We start from the raw sequence: 20,335 nt of genomic DNA on the forward strand, positions 1-20,335 counted from the left end.
GCATTCTCTACGCAACACACAGCAAGTCTTAATGCCTTGCCACAATGGGGACACAGCTCGGAAGCGCAACACCACATCACCCATGGGTAGCGGGTATAATAGGCCAGGGGTAGCTAAGCCTCCCCAAACCCAGACTGTGGCCCCACTCATGCTCTGCGCCGAGGTTCCACCTTCGCTCCCCCTCTTCCCCAAAGCCAACGGAGGCTCAGCTCAGGCTGGCAGCCTGGAGCTCGGGGTTTGGCCAGGCAGTGGCTCGGGCTGGCCAGCAGCCAGGGGCTGCTCAAGGCAGCCAACGGCCCGGGGGTGGCTAGCTGGCATTGCAGGAAAAGGGGAGGCCAGCATGGCTGGGGCGAGTGGGTGGGCTGATGCTTGGGTTGGCTGGGGCGGTTAAGATGGGCCCGGAGGTGGTCCAGGCAGCTGGGGCAGGCAGGCTGGTGCTTGGGACAGCTTGGCCAGGACTCCTCCGGCCATGGTGGAGGGGCAGCTTGGCAGTACAGCAGGCAAAGGGGTGTGGAAGGGGCAAAGCCAGGGGCTAGCCTCCTGGGAGTGGGGGTTCAAATCCTGCCCATGACAGCACGTTAAAGGGCTGCACACTGAATGACAGACATGCTCTCCCACACAAAGAGGCTGTGTGTGGAGTTTAGTAGGAAGGGTGGTCTTCAGTAAGCAGCTAGATCTCTTCAGCAACCCCCACAAGTGCATTTGGGCCTGGTCTACCTTAAAGGTTAAATTGACCTACCTATAGCAGTCACAGGTGTGAAAAATGCACCCCCTCCTACCCCCCGCCAAGAGACATCATTAAGCCAACCTAACCCCGTTCTAGTCAATGGAAGAACTCTGTCAATCTAGTTACTGCCGCTGAGAGAATTGGCTTAACTATAGCGATGGAAAACCCCCTCCATCACTCTAAAAAGCACCTCCAGCATGGCACAACAGCAGCATAGCTGTGCCTTCATAACACCCACAGCATAGATGGGGCTTTACTCTGCTGTCCCACGTAGCATTATGGATCCTATCAGTGTTTGTTCAGCCCAGTACATTTTCCTATAATGGATGGGGGGTGGGAGCTGAAGTATTATTATGGTTTTAATCTAATTAATATTATTACCCTCTCAGTCAGATGATATCTGTGCCTCCCACACTGAGGCAATTTCTGTATGTCCCATGCTCCACAGGGTAGAGATGTTAAAGGAAGGAAATAAACCCTGACTAGGGCCCTGCCCAGTAAACTTGGTTTTTAACAGTCTGTACAAGCACATATGTTAGAGATGGAAAAGACTTCCATTGTTAGGGTTTCTCACCCATTGCACAGACCCCGACCCCCAGTCAATGTAGCACTGGCCCCTACAGTAAATCTCCAGTTTTAAATCATTTGTGCAATAGGGCAGGAAAACCAACCTCATCAACCCTGTCCCAAGTCATGCAGAAGTTCAGATGGAGCTGTTCTCAGGAGTGCCCTCATTCACATAGCGACTTCACTGTGGTAAGGGAACCTTTTCACTGGAGATGGGGATCAGACTAAATCCCTGATCTGAGGCCCCTAAAATGTTGAGGAAATTCAGCCCCAGATTAACATGCAACAGCTGGTTTGATCTCTATCACATGCTGAACTAAAACATTGGGCCCGCATATCACAAAGGCATGAAGTTCAGATCCAAACCCAAACTTTGTGGCTCAGGCCCACCTCTAACTTTAACTAGCAAACACTGCACATGGTTATTAAAAGACTCCTCCAATCCCTCTCTCTGCTCATGAGTCTGGGTTTGTAGGTGCATCTCAGCACCTTAGTCCCTTTCTGTTCTCTCCCCTCTGCCCCCCATCCCTGTGTTAAATGAGAACTGGATTCACCATGAACAATATGGAAAAAGGACCAAGAGCACATCCAAACAAACAGCTGAGCAGCTAATCTCACCAGCAAACCTTGAACCGAGAGATAAGCAAGACATAGGAGCAGCAGCTCTCCTGCAAGGACGCAGGCATGTTTGCTTAGCACTGACCTCCTTCACTACCAAGAATTCTAAAACAGCGCAGTGAATGGCAGGTCAATGGCACAACAAGGGATAGCCCAGCTGAGGATTGACGCTGAGCTCATTACCCCTATCCCTCAAGGGAGCACTGCAGAGGCTGTGGAATTGGTGGATGGGGAGCAACTCCCCTCCAGCTAAACCATTGCCAGGGCTTGGAGAGAGAGTCGGGGATCAGCTGACAGCAGGGCATCAACTAATTTTGGACCTCTGAGGATAATATAAGAGGCAATGTGTGGATACCTCCATCTGCAAAACTAGGACCAATCCCAAAAGTAAAATGTAGCGTTTGCAAAGTGACAGAGCTCACTCCCTAAACCTGGGAGACAGCGAAAGAGCTAGGGATAAAAACACAGCGTACTGCACATAGAATGGCTCTTAGCAGCATTGATTTGACTGTCCGGCAGTTAGTGCCCTGTCTTGCCCAATCAGAGACCTCGATTCAAGTTCTGGTAGGGTGACCAGACAGCAAATGTGAAAAATCGGGACAGGGGTGTGAGGTAATAGGAGCCTATATAAGAAAAGACCCAAAAAATCAGGACTGTCCCTATAAAATCAGGACCTCTGGTAATCCTAAGTCCTGGCCCCAGCCTCTGTTTTGCTGAGTAGGCAGGAGCTTAGAGGGAAGCAGGCTTTCTACCAACGCACACACCTTAAGCAGCATCATGTTCTGCTGCTGCAGCACTTGCACAGACAGTGCATGGAGCCCTCACATTGCCTCTGCACATGCTGCGCGGGGGGAGTTGTTCCTTCCTCCCCCCCTCCCAGCCTGCAATAAATCATGGCTACTTTAGATTCCTCCAGCACAGGGCAAGGGACAAACCCACCCAATTTAGGGACTGCCCTACAAACGTTTGGGAGAGGTGGCAAGGTGACGTGGATTTCCTGACAGCAAAATTCAAAGCAGCGAGTAATCAAAGTGAAATCAGCACAAGGCTGAACGGACAAGAAATTACTTAATGGCATTGCAGCAGCTCTGAGCAGGAAGCACACTCAGCAGCATTTGCTGAATACCAAGCCCAGGTACTTTGACCACCATTACAGCAGCCTGAGTCAGTTTCACTCCTTCTACGGGCATGTTCCTTAGGGCTCTGCTCCAGTGCTCACAAGTACACATCAGAAAAAGGCAAGAACCCAACACAAACACTATCTATGCTTCCTTTAGGCAGAAGTCTAATCAGAAAGCATTAGCCCCAATGCTGCCAACTTGAGACCCTATCAAGGCTGGTAGGCCTCAAATGAGGCCTACACTCGATTAGTTCGTAGCCTCTCAAAAAGCAGGATTCTCATCTAGTTTCATGCCATCTGCAGCATTCCAAACACACCTGCAATTGCAAATATACTCATGTTTGTGTCTTGGAACTAGGGGTTGGAGAGGAAACGATTGGGAGATTTTAAAAAGATTCCTTCCCCCTTTTAACTATCAGTAGCTAAAATCCCATGTGGCTACATACTGTGTCCCTCCCAGCCTTGTAATTGTGCCAAGAGTAATTCATGGATTATAAATATTAAAAGGAGACCAGTGTATGGAACAATCATCTGTCCGTGGGGCTGTGAAATTGAAGAGAGTGGTCTCCATCCTACAGGACATGGAACTGGCTCCTTTGTTATCTCTCCCGCCAGGGCTCACTGGAGATTGGGTCTGGGAGCTAGATTCCACCATTCTACTGTTATGCTGATGGGAATAGGGCAGGTGTTCTGTGCCCTCCCCGCTCAGCAAGCAGTGAGGGATTCTGAAATAGTAATGTCTTGAAAGAGGATAGAGCTAGTGGGCTGAGCTGGGAACCAGGAGCTGCCGAGCTCTAATTCCAGCTCCTTTAGGGCACGTCTACACAGCCTACAGCAACAAACCTCCAAAGCCAGGTCAACAGACTCAGGTTCACACTGCCATGCTAAAAATAGCTGTAGAGAGGCTGCAGCTCAAGTCACAATTTAAAACCACTATCTACAGTTATTTTTAGTGTGGTAGCGTGAGCCAGAGCCTGTCAGCCCAGGCTCGAAGGCTCACTGCATCACTTTGCCACAGGCCCTGCAGACAGAGCCCCAGTAGTCAAGTCTCTTCTTTAGCCTCAGTTTACCCACGTGGAAGAAGGGGACTGCTGACACTTACCTGCCTGCCACGAGACGGTGAGGGTGAATTAGTTAATATTGGTAAAGCACCATGAATGTTAGTTAAGTATTGCTTTTCCTCAGAAGGATGTGCGCAGACACCATGGGCCAGGTACTGCCAATGAGGCAGCCACACATAGACCTGTCTTATCCTTACCAATAAAGTCTGAGCAGAACAAATCCCACCAAGGTGGAATGCCTTGGGCTAAAATACCATCCCAGAGAGAAACATGCCCAAATCCAGGGACAATGGGGGGGGGGTGGGAGGAGTTTGGTCTTCACTTGTAACCGATGTAGGAAAACCAAACGACCGATGACATCTCAGCACAGCATTCCTCATGTATGACAACCACAGCAGACATTCCCAGTGGCACAGCACAGATAAGAGGGTCCCATGTCCACAGGTTCAAAGTCACCTTCCAAAATTCATCCTCCCTAACTCCAAATGAAAACTGCTTAGTCCACCTGCCCCATTCTGACTATTTCTATTACAGGGAAAATATTGCATTGGTGCAGCCTGAATCCATCTGTGTGCTGCTCATGATCACCCAGCTCCAAACACACAAGTTTGTCCCATACTGAACAAGTTAAACCTGAATAGAGCAAATGGAAATAATGGGCTACAGTGGTTAGGACAGACATCTAGGAGTCACAATATTTTGGTTGTGTATGGCCAGATACTCGGGAATTGTGGGTGCTCAGCTTCCCTATAGACACAGCTCTGACAGTGGTCAGCGCCTCCACAAATCAGGCCATTAAATTCTATGCATTAGTTTCCCCACTTGTAAAATGGGAATAGTGTTTATCTGCCTCATTGGTGTTCAAGGATTTGAGATCTCCTGAGAAATGCTCCAAACAAAGGGGGGAGCAGCACACTTTTCCAATACTAGCAAAGAGACACCAACCAATGATTTATCATGATGCAAAGCCAGAAACAGGCAGCACTGGTATTCTGCTCCATGTGACAAATCAACATGGTCAGAAACTGTCATTAATTCACCTAACCACCTTCGAAAGCATCATGATGAAGGTCTCCCCAGCGGTTCAAGTGGCCCAGCCAAGTCTCCAGTTTACAGCAGCAAATGCTTTTCACTCACTCAAGGATTCTGCTGGCATGAGTGAAGAGGGCAATGCCACTGCACTTGGGATACAAACAGCCTTTGCTGGAACCTGCTGACTCCAGCTCCATATATTCTAAGCCCCTTGCTGCCCTGTTCAATCTTTCTGTCAGCGCAACCCTGGTTTGTTTTCCTTAAAGCTTCAGAATTGAAGGCAACAGGAATGATGGAGATTTGTAATTTTCCAACTTGCTCTTGTGACCAGGGGCTGTGCCAAATAGGTCTAGGTATTTGCTTTGGACAGACTTAGGGTCCCATCCAGCAGCTCCCCCTCATTTCTCTTCCCCCCTTTCTTCCTTTCCCCACTGCCCCCTACTGCCTTCTTCTCCCTAATGCCTCCATTTCTCTTTTTCTTCCTCCTCGTGTTTTTGTCATTTCTCCTCTCCACTCTTTCCTTGTTTACATACTTACCTTCCCATGCCTCTGCTGCTACTCACCCTCATAATCAAACAACCACCTTAGGTCACTCATTCAGCTGCCTCAAGTTTTCTAACACTGCAACAGAAAGTCATGGCCTTGCCCACAAGCTGTTCCTGAGCTGGGGCTAAATACGCCTGCAGGCAGAAGCTAGCCCTCTGCTTTAATCACAGCTGCACTGGTGAGACTTTTCTGAGTTGAGCCCCGTCTGTCCTGTGCGCATCTTGCAGAAGAGCTTAAACAGAAGTTTTCTTAGAAAGGAGGGAAACAGAATTATAATTCCCATGTGAAGTCAATGGACAGAGGATGGGTTATATAGCAATTATGGGCCTAGGTCATCCTTGTGCCAGTGCAGAGCAACGAAGGGAAAGCAGTGGAGTAAATCCACGGTGCACCATGGGTGAGATCAGAATCAAACTCTTCACACAAAGATCACATTGCCTCCCATGAAGAAAAGAAAAGGAGTACTTGTGGCACCTTAGAGACTAACAAATTTATTAGAGCATAAGCTTTCGTGAGCTACAGCTCACTTCATCGGATGCATTCCGATGAAGTGAGCTGTAGCTCACGAAAGCTTATGCTCTAATAAATTTGTTAGTCTCTAAGGTGCCACAAGTACTCCTTTTCTTTTCGCGAATACAGACTAACACGGCTGCTACTCTGAAACCCATGAAGAAAAGTGACAGCTGGTTAACACCACATTTCACAACTACTTAAAAGCAGCCAGTAAAGCAACTACAAAATACAGTTGGGTTTATTCTCCACTTCTCCTTAGGGAGAAATTTTGCTCTCAGATACTCACAAAGTACTCCTGGCAAAGGCTAGGATGAATGCAACTTCCTTTCTCATTTATGGCGCCCTCCACTTTTACAGGACATTAAGTACCAACTAGCTGCAGAGCCAGGTGTCATTTTGTGAAGCAAAGTCAATGCAGCAGGATACAGGGAGACAGTACTCTTGTAACCACCACCATCATGGAGGAATTGAACTCTGGACCTCTAGACCTAAAATTGTGAGCATTGATACTTGAGCTAAAGTAACTCCTGTAGCCTTAATAGACTTTCATCTTCTGTTGGCCAGTATCTAGTGGGGGACACATCATGAACACTGGACAATTGGTTGCACTCTCTCATGGAGAGTTTATGCTTATTTTTGTTTTTCCCCATAGCCTAAAATAAAGGGATTCAAAATTAAAGTATATAATTAGTGGGAGAAAATTTAAGAGTCCTACATACATGTGAGAGCAGGACTTGGCCCCCCTTGCCTTTCAAGAGTCTAGCAGGAAAGCCTGAATTACATTTATTATTGCGAGTCATCCATATATTTAAATGGCATTTGGCAGCTTGGCACCAATGGGCATTTATATCCAATTGTTAAATTGTGAAAATAAGGAAGTGACTGGAAGAATACAGAAGAAACTGATCTCATCTGCTCATGGGGTGGGGGGGAAGAATGAGATTTTCTGGGGTTAGCAGAAGTGAATTACTTCCACCCGCTTACAGAATGAGAAAGCCTTGTCTGTGTCCACTGTGGAATAGCCTCTTAACTCTGCTGTCTGCTTGCAGCACAAGCGCTCTACTTGAGACTCCACGAGCCCCTCCCCCCCCTTTCTAGGTTATAAATTAAACACACATACACCTGACATTGCTACAGTCAAGTGCCCAATCCCTTATTTTCTGTGCACTTGCACTGTGCACTGATCCAGTGCCTCCATGGAAGTAGTACACCTGCATTTATGGGCTTCACCTCAGTTCAGAGTCTTTCCTTGAGGTTCTTTTGTTTTGTCCATGCTCAAGCCTGCATCTGCTCCATACTGTAAATGCAGGACTGATGGATGTCGATTGTTCTGCGTTGACTGAGTCGGTTAAGACCCATCCCACCTCTGGTGACATGTGTCACCTTCAGGTGTTTGGGAACCAGATATGATACATAATACTGAAGTGTGGACTGTTTGTATGGGAAACAATAACCATACTTACCAAAAAGAAGAGTACTTGTGGCACCTTAGAGACTAACAAATTTATTAGAGCATAAGCTTTCGTGAGCTACAGCTCACTTCATCGGATGCATTTGGTGGAAAAAACAGAGGAGAGATTTATATACACACACACAGAGAACATGAAACAATGGGTTTATCATACACACTGTAAGGAGAGTGATCACTTAAGATAAGCCATCACCAGCAGCAGTGGGGGGAAAGGAGGAAAACCTTTCATGGTGACAAGCAAGGTAGGCTAATTCCAGCAGTTAACAAAAAGAAAAGGAGTACTTGTGGCACCTTAGAGACTAACAAATTTATTAGAGCATAAGCTTTTGTGAGCTACAGCTCACTTCATCGGATGCAACTGTAGCTGACGAAAGCTTATGCTCTAATAAATTTGTTAGTCTCTAAGGTGCCACAAGTACTCCTTTTCTTTTTGCGAATACAGACTAACACGGCTGCTACTCTGAAACCAGCAGTTAACAAGAATATCAGAGGAACAGTGGGGGGTGAGGTGGGAGGGAGAAATACCATGGGGAAATAGTTTTACTTTGTGTAATGACTCATCCATTCCCAGTCTCTATTCAAGCCTAAGTTAATTGTATCTAGTTTGCAAATTAATTCCAATTCAGCAGTCTCTCGTTGGAGTCTGTTTTTGAAGCTTTTTTGTTAAAGTATAGCCACTCTTAGGTCTGTGATCGAGTGACCAGAGAGATTGAAGTGTTCTCCAACTGGTTTTTGAATGTTATAATTCTTGACATCTGATTTGTGTCCATTCATTCTTTTACGTAGAGACTGTCCAGTTTGGCCAATGTACATGGCAGAGGGGCATTGCTGGCACATGATGGCATATATCACATTGGTAGATGTGCAGGTGAACGAGCCTCTGATAGTGTGGCTGATGTGATTAGGCCCTATGATGGTATCCCCTGAATAGATATGTGGACAGAGTTGGCAACGGGCTTTGTCTTTCCGTAGAGACCCCCCCCCCCCCCACCACCACATTGGGAGGATGAGCGGACATAGACAGAACATGCCTGCCTGGGGATGACTGTCCCAGGGGCCTGACCCTGGATCACTTAAATGTCTGTGCTTTCACCCCTGCCAGCACATTAATCAGAACCTTGTGCTTTGTAATCCATGGGTTTGCCTAACTGGCTGAAGAGAAACACCTCTCTCTGAACAGGCTGCGGGACAGGAGCTTCTTTACATTGGACGAGATAAAAACCATCTTTCAGATGTTTTGTTTCTTCTTGCATCCCCAACAGACAGGGGGTTATAACAAAGGGACAAATCCCAGAAAGGGTAAGCAGAGAGATGGGGCAAAAGGAGAAGAGGAGGGACTAAGGCTTCAGCGGTCTCTCACCACATGTGGTTAGACAGACAGGCCGAGAGCATGAACGTGAGCACAGACCAGCCAGGAGGCTAGAGCTCAGCAGAGAAAAAGCAGATATTTAAGTAGTTAATACTAAAACCTAGCCCCTGTACAGTCCTTAAGTACCAAATGCTGTCCAATAAAACTGCACACATCAAAACACATGCACGTGGAAAGTTTAAAATTTTTGCTGTAACTTTTAGAAGTACGAGTTAATTTAAATTACACAAAAGATCCCACCCCTTCTGTAACTCAGAAATGGATGGGAGGGGTGGGCGTTGAGCCTTGACACTTTCAAGAGACCAAGCATGGAAAAATAAGAGCCCCTGTCATTTGAGTATTGGGAGCATGTGAAACAGGGTGCTGTAATTAAAGCTATTTTGCAGCCTTAACTCTCTAGTGCTTCAATTCTTCCTCACCTGCTTGCAGGTATATTTCTTTCCCAATGGGTAGAGTTTTCAGAAGGTGGGAGGATAGGGCCATAGGTAAAAAGGTTAAAGTGGATGGAACTACATATTGCTTGAAGTCAAGTAACAGTTGTCAGGGTTAGTCTCCCATTCCAGGCCAGTGAAAGTGTTCACTTCCATAGGCTTAGAAACACATCTCAGGTGAAGATAAGTAATTCATAATTCACACCAGCGTACATCAGAAGTATATCCACTTACACAAGTAAGTGGAGTATCAGATGTCAAAGTACATACACATTCTTAAATCCCACACTTATGCTGATGCTTGTGTCTAATCAGCTCCACTTGACACCGTTTAATACAAGGTTGCCTCTTACACCATTGTGGTTCAGACAGCCTTAATCCAGATGTTTGATGAGGATTTGGTACTTGTTTAGGAGAAAGTCAATATTGTGTTGTTCCTGCAACCATATATAGTGGTATGTTTGATTGAACAAGAGGCATCTAAGACTACCACTGTGGACAACGCATATTTATAGTGATTTAAAACAAAAAATAGTTAAGACACAAGACACCAATGTAGTCTCAGATCAGTTGTCTTCTTCACTGACAATAATCTAGTTATAAATTGGGAGCACGCCTGGAAAACCAGCACACTGAGCAAACTGTAGGCTATGAATTCCATCCTTAGTTGGCAGCCCCACCTACCAGGATCCTTTATGACCCAATTATGCCTTAGGGGAAGAGGGCTGTTTTAGAGACACGCTTGCAACCCCCCCAGAGGTGACAGGAAGTGTCACTGACCAACCCCAAATCACCACCACCACCACCACCAGTGTTCCTTATTCAGTATAACAGACAGGCAACAGTAAATTCTTCCATAATGATTTTTCACCAGTAGATCTCAAAGCACCATCAAAAATAAGGACCTTTACCCTCCTCATTTTGCAGATAGGGAGATTAAACTGCCCACATTCACCTAGGATACTGAGCCCAAATTTAACACCCCCCCTTTCCGTCAACATTTTCTCATCCTGAAAACCTCCACTAAAAAAAAAAAAACCACAAAAACCCATTTTTGAAATTTGGGAGGAGAGTGAGGAAACAAGCAACTGTAGCTCGGGAAGAAAAAAAAAATCTAAAGTTCAAGTCCCACTACATAGGAACATCGGCTCATAGCAAATTTAGTTACAAAACCAAAAGCAGACTAATGTATGCTGCCCTCTTGCGGCTTACTGATGCAAAGCAGCAGCTATGTCTCCACACCAGAAACAAGGTTTAGTGAAAAATGTAACTCAAAATCCAACCATTTTAGGTTCTTCCCTGAACCGGAAGCAGTTTTAGATGGGAAAAAAGTTATCTTGGTCATTCTCAGCTGCAGGTGTTAAGGACAGTACAAACCTGTGACTTTGTTTTGACTTCCACTTCTGGAGACCTGGCCTCCAACCCTAGCTTAAATCAAGAGTTTTGGTGGGTTCCATCCTAGCCTCTACTTGTGTGCATCAAGAAGGAACTACAGAATTTGTTAATGCTGAGAGGTTGGAGTTCCATGGTAACAGTCTGTTGCAGGTGAGCATGGAGGTGCAGTGGTAGAACATGGAAGGGGGGGAGGAATGGGGCTTGAAACAGAAACCGCAGCAATCCAGATACACCAAGGATTTAATTTCTCTAAATTTTATTAGCACTGAAGGAAGAACAGGACATGGACTTTAACAAATTCCTCCAAATGAAAGTGTTTTGATACCAAGGTTCTTTTTGTGATTAGCCACATGGGCCAATGAGTTACCTCATAAGCCCCAAAGGACTGCTGTTTTAATATAACCAAAAATAAAAAAAAAGTTTGGTCAAAAATGTGTAGACATAATTTACAGCAACAAAAAACAAAGGCAGGCAAACACTTCATAGGATAACCCCCTGAAGAGGATACTATATATCCAAGTAGTAAACAAACTGGGGGAGGGGGGCAAGAAAAAACCCTCAATGTATTGTAAGAAAAAAAAGTGTCAAGAAATCTCACCATAATACTGAAAGCTTCTTACATTAATTTCCTTGCAAAATATCTCCTCTTTACAATACAGTATACATTTTCAAAGGACGAGAGGACTATAAACATCTCCTCCTCCCACGATTAATATTTTCTAATTGTGCATAGCTAGAAAGACTGAAATCAAATATCATTAGATACCACTGGAATATATAATACTGGTAGGAAAGGGCACAGCTGAAACAACTACACAAGGAGTTAGGTGGACTCACTGGTATGAACTGTTCTATTCCTATATTGAACCATCTGAAATTAGAACGGGACAAAAAACAGAAGTCACGTCAACGTAACAGGAGTTCAGTCGTGTTCTGTGACCAATCACAACAGAAAGGTTTAATGGTTTATTATTTGAACAAACATGCTCCAGACACTGTGCACCCTCTCATTAAGGAAACTGTTAAAGATGCAATAAAAGGCTTTAAAAAAAAAGCCAGTAGTTGTCACAGAGAGCAGAACTGCCGAGAACCAGGTTTACAGCACCAGAAGTGAAGTTTAATTGTTGTTTGTTCTCCCAGTAATGAGACTCAAATAGAATCAATGCCAATAACTCTTCAGTAAAGAAATATGCAAATAAGTTCTGACAAGTTTAACTACAATCTTATTTGTAATTTTCAAAGCACTGGGGTGTTTTGTGAGTATTTTTTGGTTGATGGAAAGTTTCCCCTCTCCCTCCCCTCCTAAAGGCACATCGTGTCTGGGGACAAAAAAGTGCTTCAAAAATGCATGTACTGGACATTTGGAAGGATTTACATTAGGTTATTTCACATGGACCTCCATGCAAACAAACTGATATTGTGTCTAAAGTATCACTTTCCGATGAGGTGGTTTCAAGCAGCACAAGGGATTCCTGGAGGAAATCCTGCAGGCTTGTATTAACACTGACTTTTTTTGGCACTCTTCTCTCCACACCACTAACATTCCACTGTGCTGCTTCTACTTTGCCTTAGTAGGAGTGAGTTGAGGAGTTCTAGTGTAAGTTTTCAGGTATTTTCTTTATACCACCAATAACGGTGGCACTATATGGATGAGAAGGAGGTGGGAAGCTCCCACAGGGCTGAAGTTGCATAGATTTTGGAACATGCCAAGCAAGAATACATTACCAGCCAGGCTGAAGGCTGCAAATTTAAGTAGCAACAGGCCAAGCTATGATGGGAAGAGCAGGGGAGAGGAGTTGCCCATTTAGGTGGATGCAAATTTGAAAAGGGCTCTTCTAAAACTGAAGCATTTTCCAAGGGAGGTCAGAGATTTCAGTTAGGAATGAAGTGTGCTGCTATCATTTGATAATTAAGATGGCAATAGGAGAAGAGGATTCCATTTAGGACAGACAGCTAGCAAGGTATCTTTTCTTCCCAACCACAAGAGGTAACAGGGAGGGATGGAGGGAAGAAGGTGCTGACCTGTAACAGATTAACCAGATGTGAAATGAAAAGCCTTAGGTCACTGATTATTTTTTCCTAGTTTAAACTAATTAAACAACTATGAAGACACCTTATTAAAACCCTAAACTACAGTATATATCTGTGCACAAGTCATAAGGCACCAATGATTTAGAATAAAAAGGCCTCTTCTGGACGTTACCTGCATGAGAGGAATAAATGCATCATAATCAGACACTGTCATGATTTTTGGTGGCTACATTTTCATTTGGTTAGAACTACTTAATTTTTACATTTTTCCCTCCCACTCTCGCATATTTACCTATTCCTTTAGAATTCTAGTTTGGGGTCACTAGTGGAAGTGAAAGTGCCTCCAACAGTGTCTGCTACTGCTTGCCACTGGCACAAAAAAGGGCAATGAACAAGAATTACTGTGGAGGAGGAACCCCTCTCCTCACTGACTAGGGAATTTACTGCTCCAAAACAAGTTGCTTTAATGGAAATGCCCAGATCACTCCAAAGGACTCAGGAATAGGAAACAGTTTCATAACTAAAAAGAAGTCCGATGGAGCCACAACAAGTTTTAACACTGACAGACAGTTTAGATGATCCGTTTGGCTTGCTCAAATTCAGGGAGCAGAAAAAGCTTTGGTCTTTTACAAATAAGATTTATACTTTATTTCCAACCCTTCTTCACTCAAACCCTCTTCCCCATTACGCCACCCCGCAACTCAATTAAAATCAAACCCTTTCATTAAAGCAGCAATCGAGCCCCTAGCTACTCAATTCTAATACTGAAGTACTGTTGTAAGGCATGTGTGTCAGACTGCTGACTTACCATATGTAACTCAGTGGAAGTATCTGGTTGCATCTCCTCCCAGTGGACCCAGGGAGCAATGCAATTATTTCAGTGAACAGTACAAAGCCATGTGCAATTGAGATTTTACCCAGCTAAGCAAAAATAAATTTCAGATTTGGAGTCCTGCCCCTCCCCCCCCCCCCCAAGACAACATGGATATTTTGTTTGTTCCTCTGTTGCTGAACTGCAGAGACTGCACGAAACTTGATAAATAAAGACCATGGTCACTCTTCTGTAGTGGTTCCAGCGCAGCACGATTACACGTGAATGATGGGAGAGAACAAGAAAGAGGGGAAAGTACAGGGAGAGCAGGTGCAGAAGAGTTTACATGGACTCAAACTCATCAATGCGCTGCTTAGTATTGCCCTGCCGGATCTGGCGGAGGGTCTTGTACTTGTCACGGCCCTGCCGCATGTTCTCAGCGTGGATCATGTCGTTGGCGGTCTTCTTGGTTTCATCCCGGGCATTTGCCAGCTCAGAGGTAAGAGCCTGTAGATGGGAGAAAGAAGTAGGGTTACAAGCCAGCACATGCCACAGCCTTGAGCTGTAGGATCAGCAAGAGGTAAAGTGGGCCTTAGTCCCAAAAGATCGCTATCCTTTGAGATGGAAAACCCTGTGCCTACCTCATCTAGTATTTTCTCACCCCCAATATTTACAGTGTAGGAAATGTGATAACGTCACACCCTTTGCTCACAAGTCTAGGTTTTGCCTAGTGTATGAGGAAGGCTGGACTAAAGTGAGGCATAACATTACATAGGAAAAGGTGAAAAACACAGGCTCCAAAAAAATGTGGCCCCTGGGGCTCTCTTGCAAGGGATTTTTCCCATGGGGGGGGGGGTAGGGGTTGGAGAAGACAAATAGCAAGGTATTTATTTAAATAGTGAATAAAATGGCAAACCCCTTGCCACTAGCAAGGCACTGCAGATTCCTGCCACCTTTCTAGCATCGCCACAGCACAATGCAATAATATTTCTGCCCTGGTCTGCAGGTGAACGAGCCTAGACAGCCAGTAAGTGATTCACAGCTGGACACATGCCACCACTTGTTAGTTTAGTCCCTGTGAATGGTCACCACCCAGCAGATTGAAGTTCAGTGCAGAATGTGTAGGTACAGCACAAATAGCAGGGCAGGCTTTCCCTGTCCTGCTTTCAAAAAAGGAGCTTCAAACCTGCCTTTGAGACCACTACTAGGGTTGAGCAGTGCAAACCAGCTGAGTCAGCCAACAGGGCAGCAGACTGGCACGGACACCTGCTTGACTGGACCAAATCCTTCATCCCGTTCCAGACAGCACTGAACAGCTGTCAGATGGACAGCAGGATTCAAGTGGGCAGAGTACATTGGACAGATGCTTTTCTTGGTAATACTGGAGAACTCTTCACTGGTAAGAGGTCTGAATGGTTATTGGATGGGAGTGGGCGGGGAAGGGGCAAGTTTCTCCCCCACTCCCTCTACATCTTGCTATGTATTGAACTGATAAGATTGTGGCACCCTACTCTTCAGTAGATGCATCTAGCCCCCACTACAGCTGGCTGAGCATGGCAGGAGGAAGGAAATAGAAGCAGCAGATATCCCTCACCCCACCCCTGGCATTACCTTCAAGTGTTTCTGAACCCGTTCATTCTTCTCCGCCTCAGTGGTGCGATCCTCCTCGCTACGGTCCTTGATGGTGGCATCTGCCTTCAGTTCAGCACTGGCCTCTGCAGCATTCTCATCCTGTTCATCATCATGCTCATTCTCAGATTGCATGGGTTCGGTGACATGAGGGGTGCTCATGGCAGTCTTCAGTTCCTCTCTGGTCTTCTCTAGGTCTTCCTGCACAGTCTGAGCCTGCAGGAGGGCAACAGGTGGGTTAGCGGGAAAGACCCATTTCAAAGGCTTCCCTTATAGTCCAAGGGACCCAGAAGAGAGAACATCTGGGTTCAGATGTCTTTCAGAATGTCCATAACCCCTTTGGGTGAAGTGCTTTCAAGTGAGAATTCATAGGCTGTCCAGGCACCATCATACACTAATGGAGCTAGAACATGGCCATCAACCCCAAGGAGTTTTGATAGGTGAGTTATATCCTATTTGTAGTAACTAAAGGCAACTTAGATAATATGGGCAGCTGTGTGTGTACAAGTACTGCAGAGTTGTGTGTGCAGCTGTGCACACATCTGTATGCATTTTAGGTGTTCAGATACCTAACCTGCACCTGTAAATCCTGCACTTTGTATACTCCTACCTTAAACCAGCCCTAGGCATATGCAACTATACAGTCTGCACACACATTAGGCATGAATAAGGCTGTAAATGTGCCCATCTTTTGGAAGTCTGCCCACAGGATAATTCCCATGTCTGTCCATTTAAGTTGCAAGATGGACATTTTCTGCTTATTCTTTTGAATAAATTCACTTTTGGAACACTGAATTTGTAGCTGCATGCAACTACTAGATATTACCTGCATATGTTGCTCCCACCACTTTTGAACGAAAAGCTGGTTCTAGCAAGGTGAACTAGGAAATACTGTAATTGGTAACTGGAGGCAACTTAGCTTTACCACACATTGGCTTCCCTCCTTTCTGCTGAAGAGTGTTCAGAGTCTTATTTTAAAGAGCTCTCTGCATCCTAAAAGGACTTGCAGTTTGGGTCATATGATTAAATCGCATTGACATGGTCAGAGGATCAGACCAGCCCACAGTAAGAAGAGGAATACTGTGCCAAGCCCAAAGCTACACTTCTGTATTTAGGCTCCACTGATACCTTCTGTTGCCACTCCATGGCTTCACTCTCCTTCTTCTGCCTGGCTATTTCCAGCTGTGAGATTTTGGATGTAAGTTCCGACATCTCAGCTGCCTGTGGAAGTAAGATTATTTTTAGTAAGAGAGAAAACAAATTCCCTTCTGATATTAGGACCCTAAAGCCCCAGGAACCTGGAAATTCCATTTCCACACTGAGAAGAGGACTAGGACCAAAAGGGGAAGATTTTTTTTTGCCAGGCAGATTTCCAGAGATGCAAGGGAAAGATACCTAAAGCCACTTATGGCTACATTGTTAGTTGCCTTATGCCCAACTCGTAGCTGTGGGTCTTGGCTTGGTCTTTCCCCCCTTTTCTTCCCTTAATTCTAAGAGTTCTAGAACAAGGCCATGCAGCTGCTCTCTCAGTACCCAGCTTGACTAGTTAGCGCATATATGGACTTTACTAGAAGCTAGACTCCATCCTTCACTACAGCCAAAAAGCAGCTCAAATAGAGACCACAGTAAAACACCTGCATTTTTCTGAAAAAGGCAATTAAGTTTCTTTAGATAGTTGCTTATGCCCCTGCTACAGCTGCAACTCGGCTACGTAACTCACCCAGTTTTGAGGCCAGCAGTCTAGAACTCCAGTAAAGCCATTCCCCCACTGCTAAGCTTTCAGGAAAGCGGCTTACCAGCTGCTCTTGAGTCTTCTTCTGATCATGGGATGCTTTTAGCAGGGCTTCCTTTGCTTCCTCTGCTTCTTTGCGTTCCTTAGCCAGCTTCTCTGCTTCTTCCTGGGCTCGTTTCCTTTCCTGCTCTAGCTCCAGTGCCCTGCGGGTCTGTTCTTCCAATTCTGAAGTGAGGATAGAAAGCATGAGGCAAAGATGGTCTCTTTCTGATCCTCTGAGCATAGAATAAGTGCAGGGAAGCAAGCTTCCTTCCCCATGACAGACATGCACTTTCCCCTCCCCACCAACACAGGAAGGTGGGTAAACAAGCGGGAATAAGTATTGGTGAACAGGATAGTCAGGAATATACTGCACAGACAGCCTGGTTTTGCATGGTCCTACCCCAAATTTAAAAAAAAAAAAAAAAAAAAAAAAAGATGTAAAATTAGCTTCAAATGCCATCGGGTTACTATTAGTTGGAACCATTTGTCTGTAAAAAAGCACCAGACCACTCAAGCTCCTGGGTTTTTTTTGTTTTTGTTTGTTTTAAACAAAGCAGCAAATATACAGCAATTTGCTTTGGCAGCACCACATTTGCCACCATTCAGGGGGCTAAGAGTTCTGGAAAAGGACAGGAAAGTCATCTGTGGTGAAGTCTATTATACCTGCTCCTTTGGAAAGGCTTCTTCCGTGGTACCCTATCAGCACCAACTGAACCAGAGCACCATGTGATTATGTAGCTCAAGGAAGTAAGATGGTTGGTGGGGTGGGTAACTGTAGAATTTATTTTTAATGAAGGCCCTGTGGAACCAAACAATTCCAGTCTCTCCCAATGCACATTTCTTAATACCTAGTTGAGCTTTCTTGGTTTGCTCCTCAATTTGTCTGAGTCGTTCCATCAGCTCTTCCTTCTCACGCTCAATCTTTTCTTTCTCCTTTTCTGCCAGTTCCCTCTTTTTCTTCTCATTCTCCAGCAGAGCTCTGATTTGGGATAAAGTTACAGTACAGCAGTTAAATCTAAATCACAATTCAAAAGACAACCGTACTTTATTATAGAAGACCCCAGGAGCATGCAAGCAGCAACTGACTTAGTGAACTTTAGAGACACAAGATGGGTAAAGGAATGTCTTTCATTGGACCAACTTCTGTTGGAGAGAAAAGCTTTTACGCTTACACAGAGCTCTTCTTCTGGTCCTGGGACTGACGCTGACAACACCACTGCAAACATTAGTGAACTGTGTCAGTTAGGTTTCCATTTGTAGAAATTACACAGGTCAACCTACAGTCCCTGTTTAGGTCACCTATTTGGACAACCCAGACTAATCTGAAATATAGCCTTTTTAGAGTCATCATTAAGATTCAGAATCATGATATGGATAAGATGTGAAATGCTCTGAACTGCCCAAGGCAGTCCTACACAGGATCTTTATAAGGAGTGCCATCTACAACATCTCTTTAGGTTTACTGGAGCAGAAAGGAATCCGCTTGATCAGTTTAACAGTGGACTCAAAAACACTAGTTACTCAGAGTCCTGCAGTACCCACCTCTCCATCTGTTTCTGATGCTTCTCTTCCCGAGCCTGTGCCTTCATCTGCTGCACCTCAATGGTGTCTGGTTTACGTCTGCGCATATAGAGCTCATGGTTCCCCATGCACAGTGCCAGGATTCGCTTGTTAATCCGTAATCGTGGAGCATAGAATACAAAATCCTTGGGACAGATGGGAGACAGCATTAGACTCATTGCTCCTCAAGCATGCGCCAAACATACCTCTGTATCCAATAATAGCCTTGCATATAAAAGAAAATGTCAAGTGTCTGAGGGAGCCCATTAGCAGTAATAAAAACTGATTTCAAACACCTATACCCAGCAGAGACAAGTGCCTGATGACATGGGTCAGGTGCCTTGAATTAGCAGTACTAAACAGTCAGTTTAGATTATGAAGATTGACAGAACTTGTACAGGAGTAAGTAATCTCCAAAATGTGCTTGTGGGGATACAAGGAGACTATAGTTGGCAGTTTTCCTGGGATTCCCAGTGATATGGTGCAGTTCAAGTCTCTGGCCTTAGAAAATTCTCAGGGTTTATGTTCTGCTTAGTGCATACCAGAACTAGATTTTCAGTTGTGTGGATATGCATGCAGTGCAGAAATGCTCACTCAGTTAAAGCATTCCTCTGTCAAGCCTCAGTGTCTGGTTTTAAGGAAGATTTTCTACGTTCTGAGACATTCTACAAGTTTTTAAGGTTTTATGGATCATACAAGAATGACACCCTTACTGTTTCTATTCAACTAGGATTATAATGTTCTGGCAGACGTGAAGAACCAGCCAGAAAAGAGGAAGAAATGGATCTTCATTGTGTGAATGAGGTACAACAGCTGCAAGGTGGTTTCCAAGCAGCAGTAACTTCATCCAGGGAAGGAAAGTAGAAGACATAAATAGGTACATGGGGAAGCCAAGGAGATGGAGCTTGATTTCATTTTCTCCTGAATTGTAGAGATTAGAAATGCATTCTACTTTGGATTTTTCCAGAGTGAACGGGATTTGTTTGGGTTATCAGAAATAGTAAAATTCGTTCTTACACTTCAACAAGAGATTCTCTCAATGTAAGGCAACCTGTCACCAAATCAGAAGTGGACAACTATACAAAGTGGCTATTGTATAAACCCCCTTCCTCTACCAACCCATCTACCCACTTACTACTATTAAGCTTGCTCTGCAATGCTGGAGATATCACTTTGGTAATACGTGGATGCCTTATACCAACAAAAAGTACTGGAATTGACTAGACTGGTTTTATTTAAATGTGTAAAAGATGTAGAGCTCAACTCTATGTATAAAATGCTAAAGATTTATAGTGTTTGAGTACTGTTTCTTACTGGTGCTTTCTTGTCAATGGGCTTAATAACAAACTTCTTGTCATTGAATGAGATATTCCTGATCTCACTCCAAGGGAATCCAATTTTTGGTGTTAACCTGCAATAATGAAGAAAGGAGTTTTTAGTAAAAGTTACCCCAAGCAGTCTCAAATTCTTAGACTAACACTGGGCTGGAAATCTCACCCAAACTGGCTCTCAGAGGAGTTTCAGTACTTCCCAATTCCATAAACAAGAGCAAAGAGGCATGTTAAAAAACAAAAAGTAAGAGCAGGAGTTGTTAGCTTTTCAACCGGTCTCCCCCATTAGAGAAAGTGAGGCCAGGTCTATACTACACAAACTTATCTGTGAGAAATCCACACCTGAGCA

General features: G+C 44.7%; 1 protein-coding gene across 1 annotated transcript in view; it reads right to left on the minus strand.

Moving 5' to 3' along the window:
• Positions 1-11,089: 11,089 nt before the first annotated feature.
• The window catches only part of MSN (moesin), a 75,122-nt gene continuing 65,876 nt past the window's right edge, over positions 11,090-20,335 (minus strand). Inside the window, exons 7-13 of the mRNA XM_038416027.2 lie at positions 19,970-20,066; positions 18,638-18,801; positions 17,944-18,074; positions 17,118-17,278; positions 16,450-16,542; positions 15,304-15,537; positions 11,090-14,199 (exon numbers count right to left, since the gene is read on the minus strand). Coding sequence (XP_038271955.1) covers positions 14,035-14,199; positions 15,304-15,537; positions 16,450-16,542; positions 17,118-17,278; positions 17,944-18,074; positions 18,638-18,801; positions 19,970-20,066 — 1,045 coding nt within the window. The 3' untranslated portion in view covers positions 11,090-14,034. The remainder of the gene's footprint in view (positions 14,200-15,303; positions 15,538-16,449; positions 16,543-17,117; positions 17,279-17,943; positions 18,075-18,637; positions 18,802-19,969; positions 20,067-20,335) is intronic.

The sequence above is a fragment of the Dermochelys coriacea genome, chromosome 9 (genome assembly GCF_009764565.3).
Source record: "Dermochelys coriacea isolate rDerCor1 chromosome 9, rDerCor1.pri.v4, whole genome shotgun sequence".
Taxonomy (NCBI): domain Eukaryota; kingdom Metazoa; phylum Chordata; order Testudines; family Dermochelyidae; genus Dermochelys; species Dermochelys coriacea.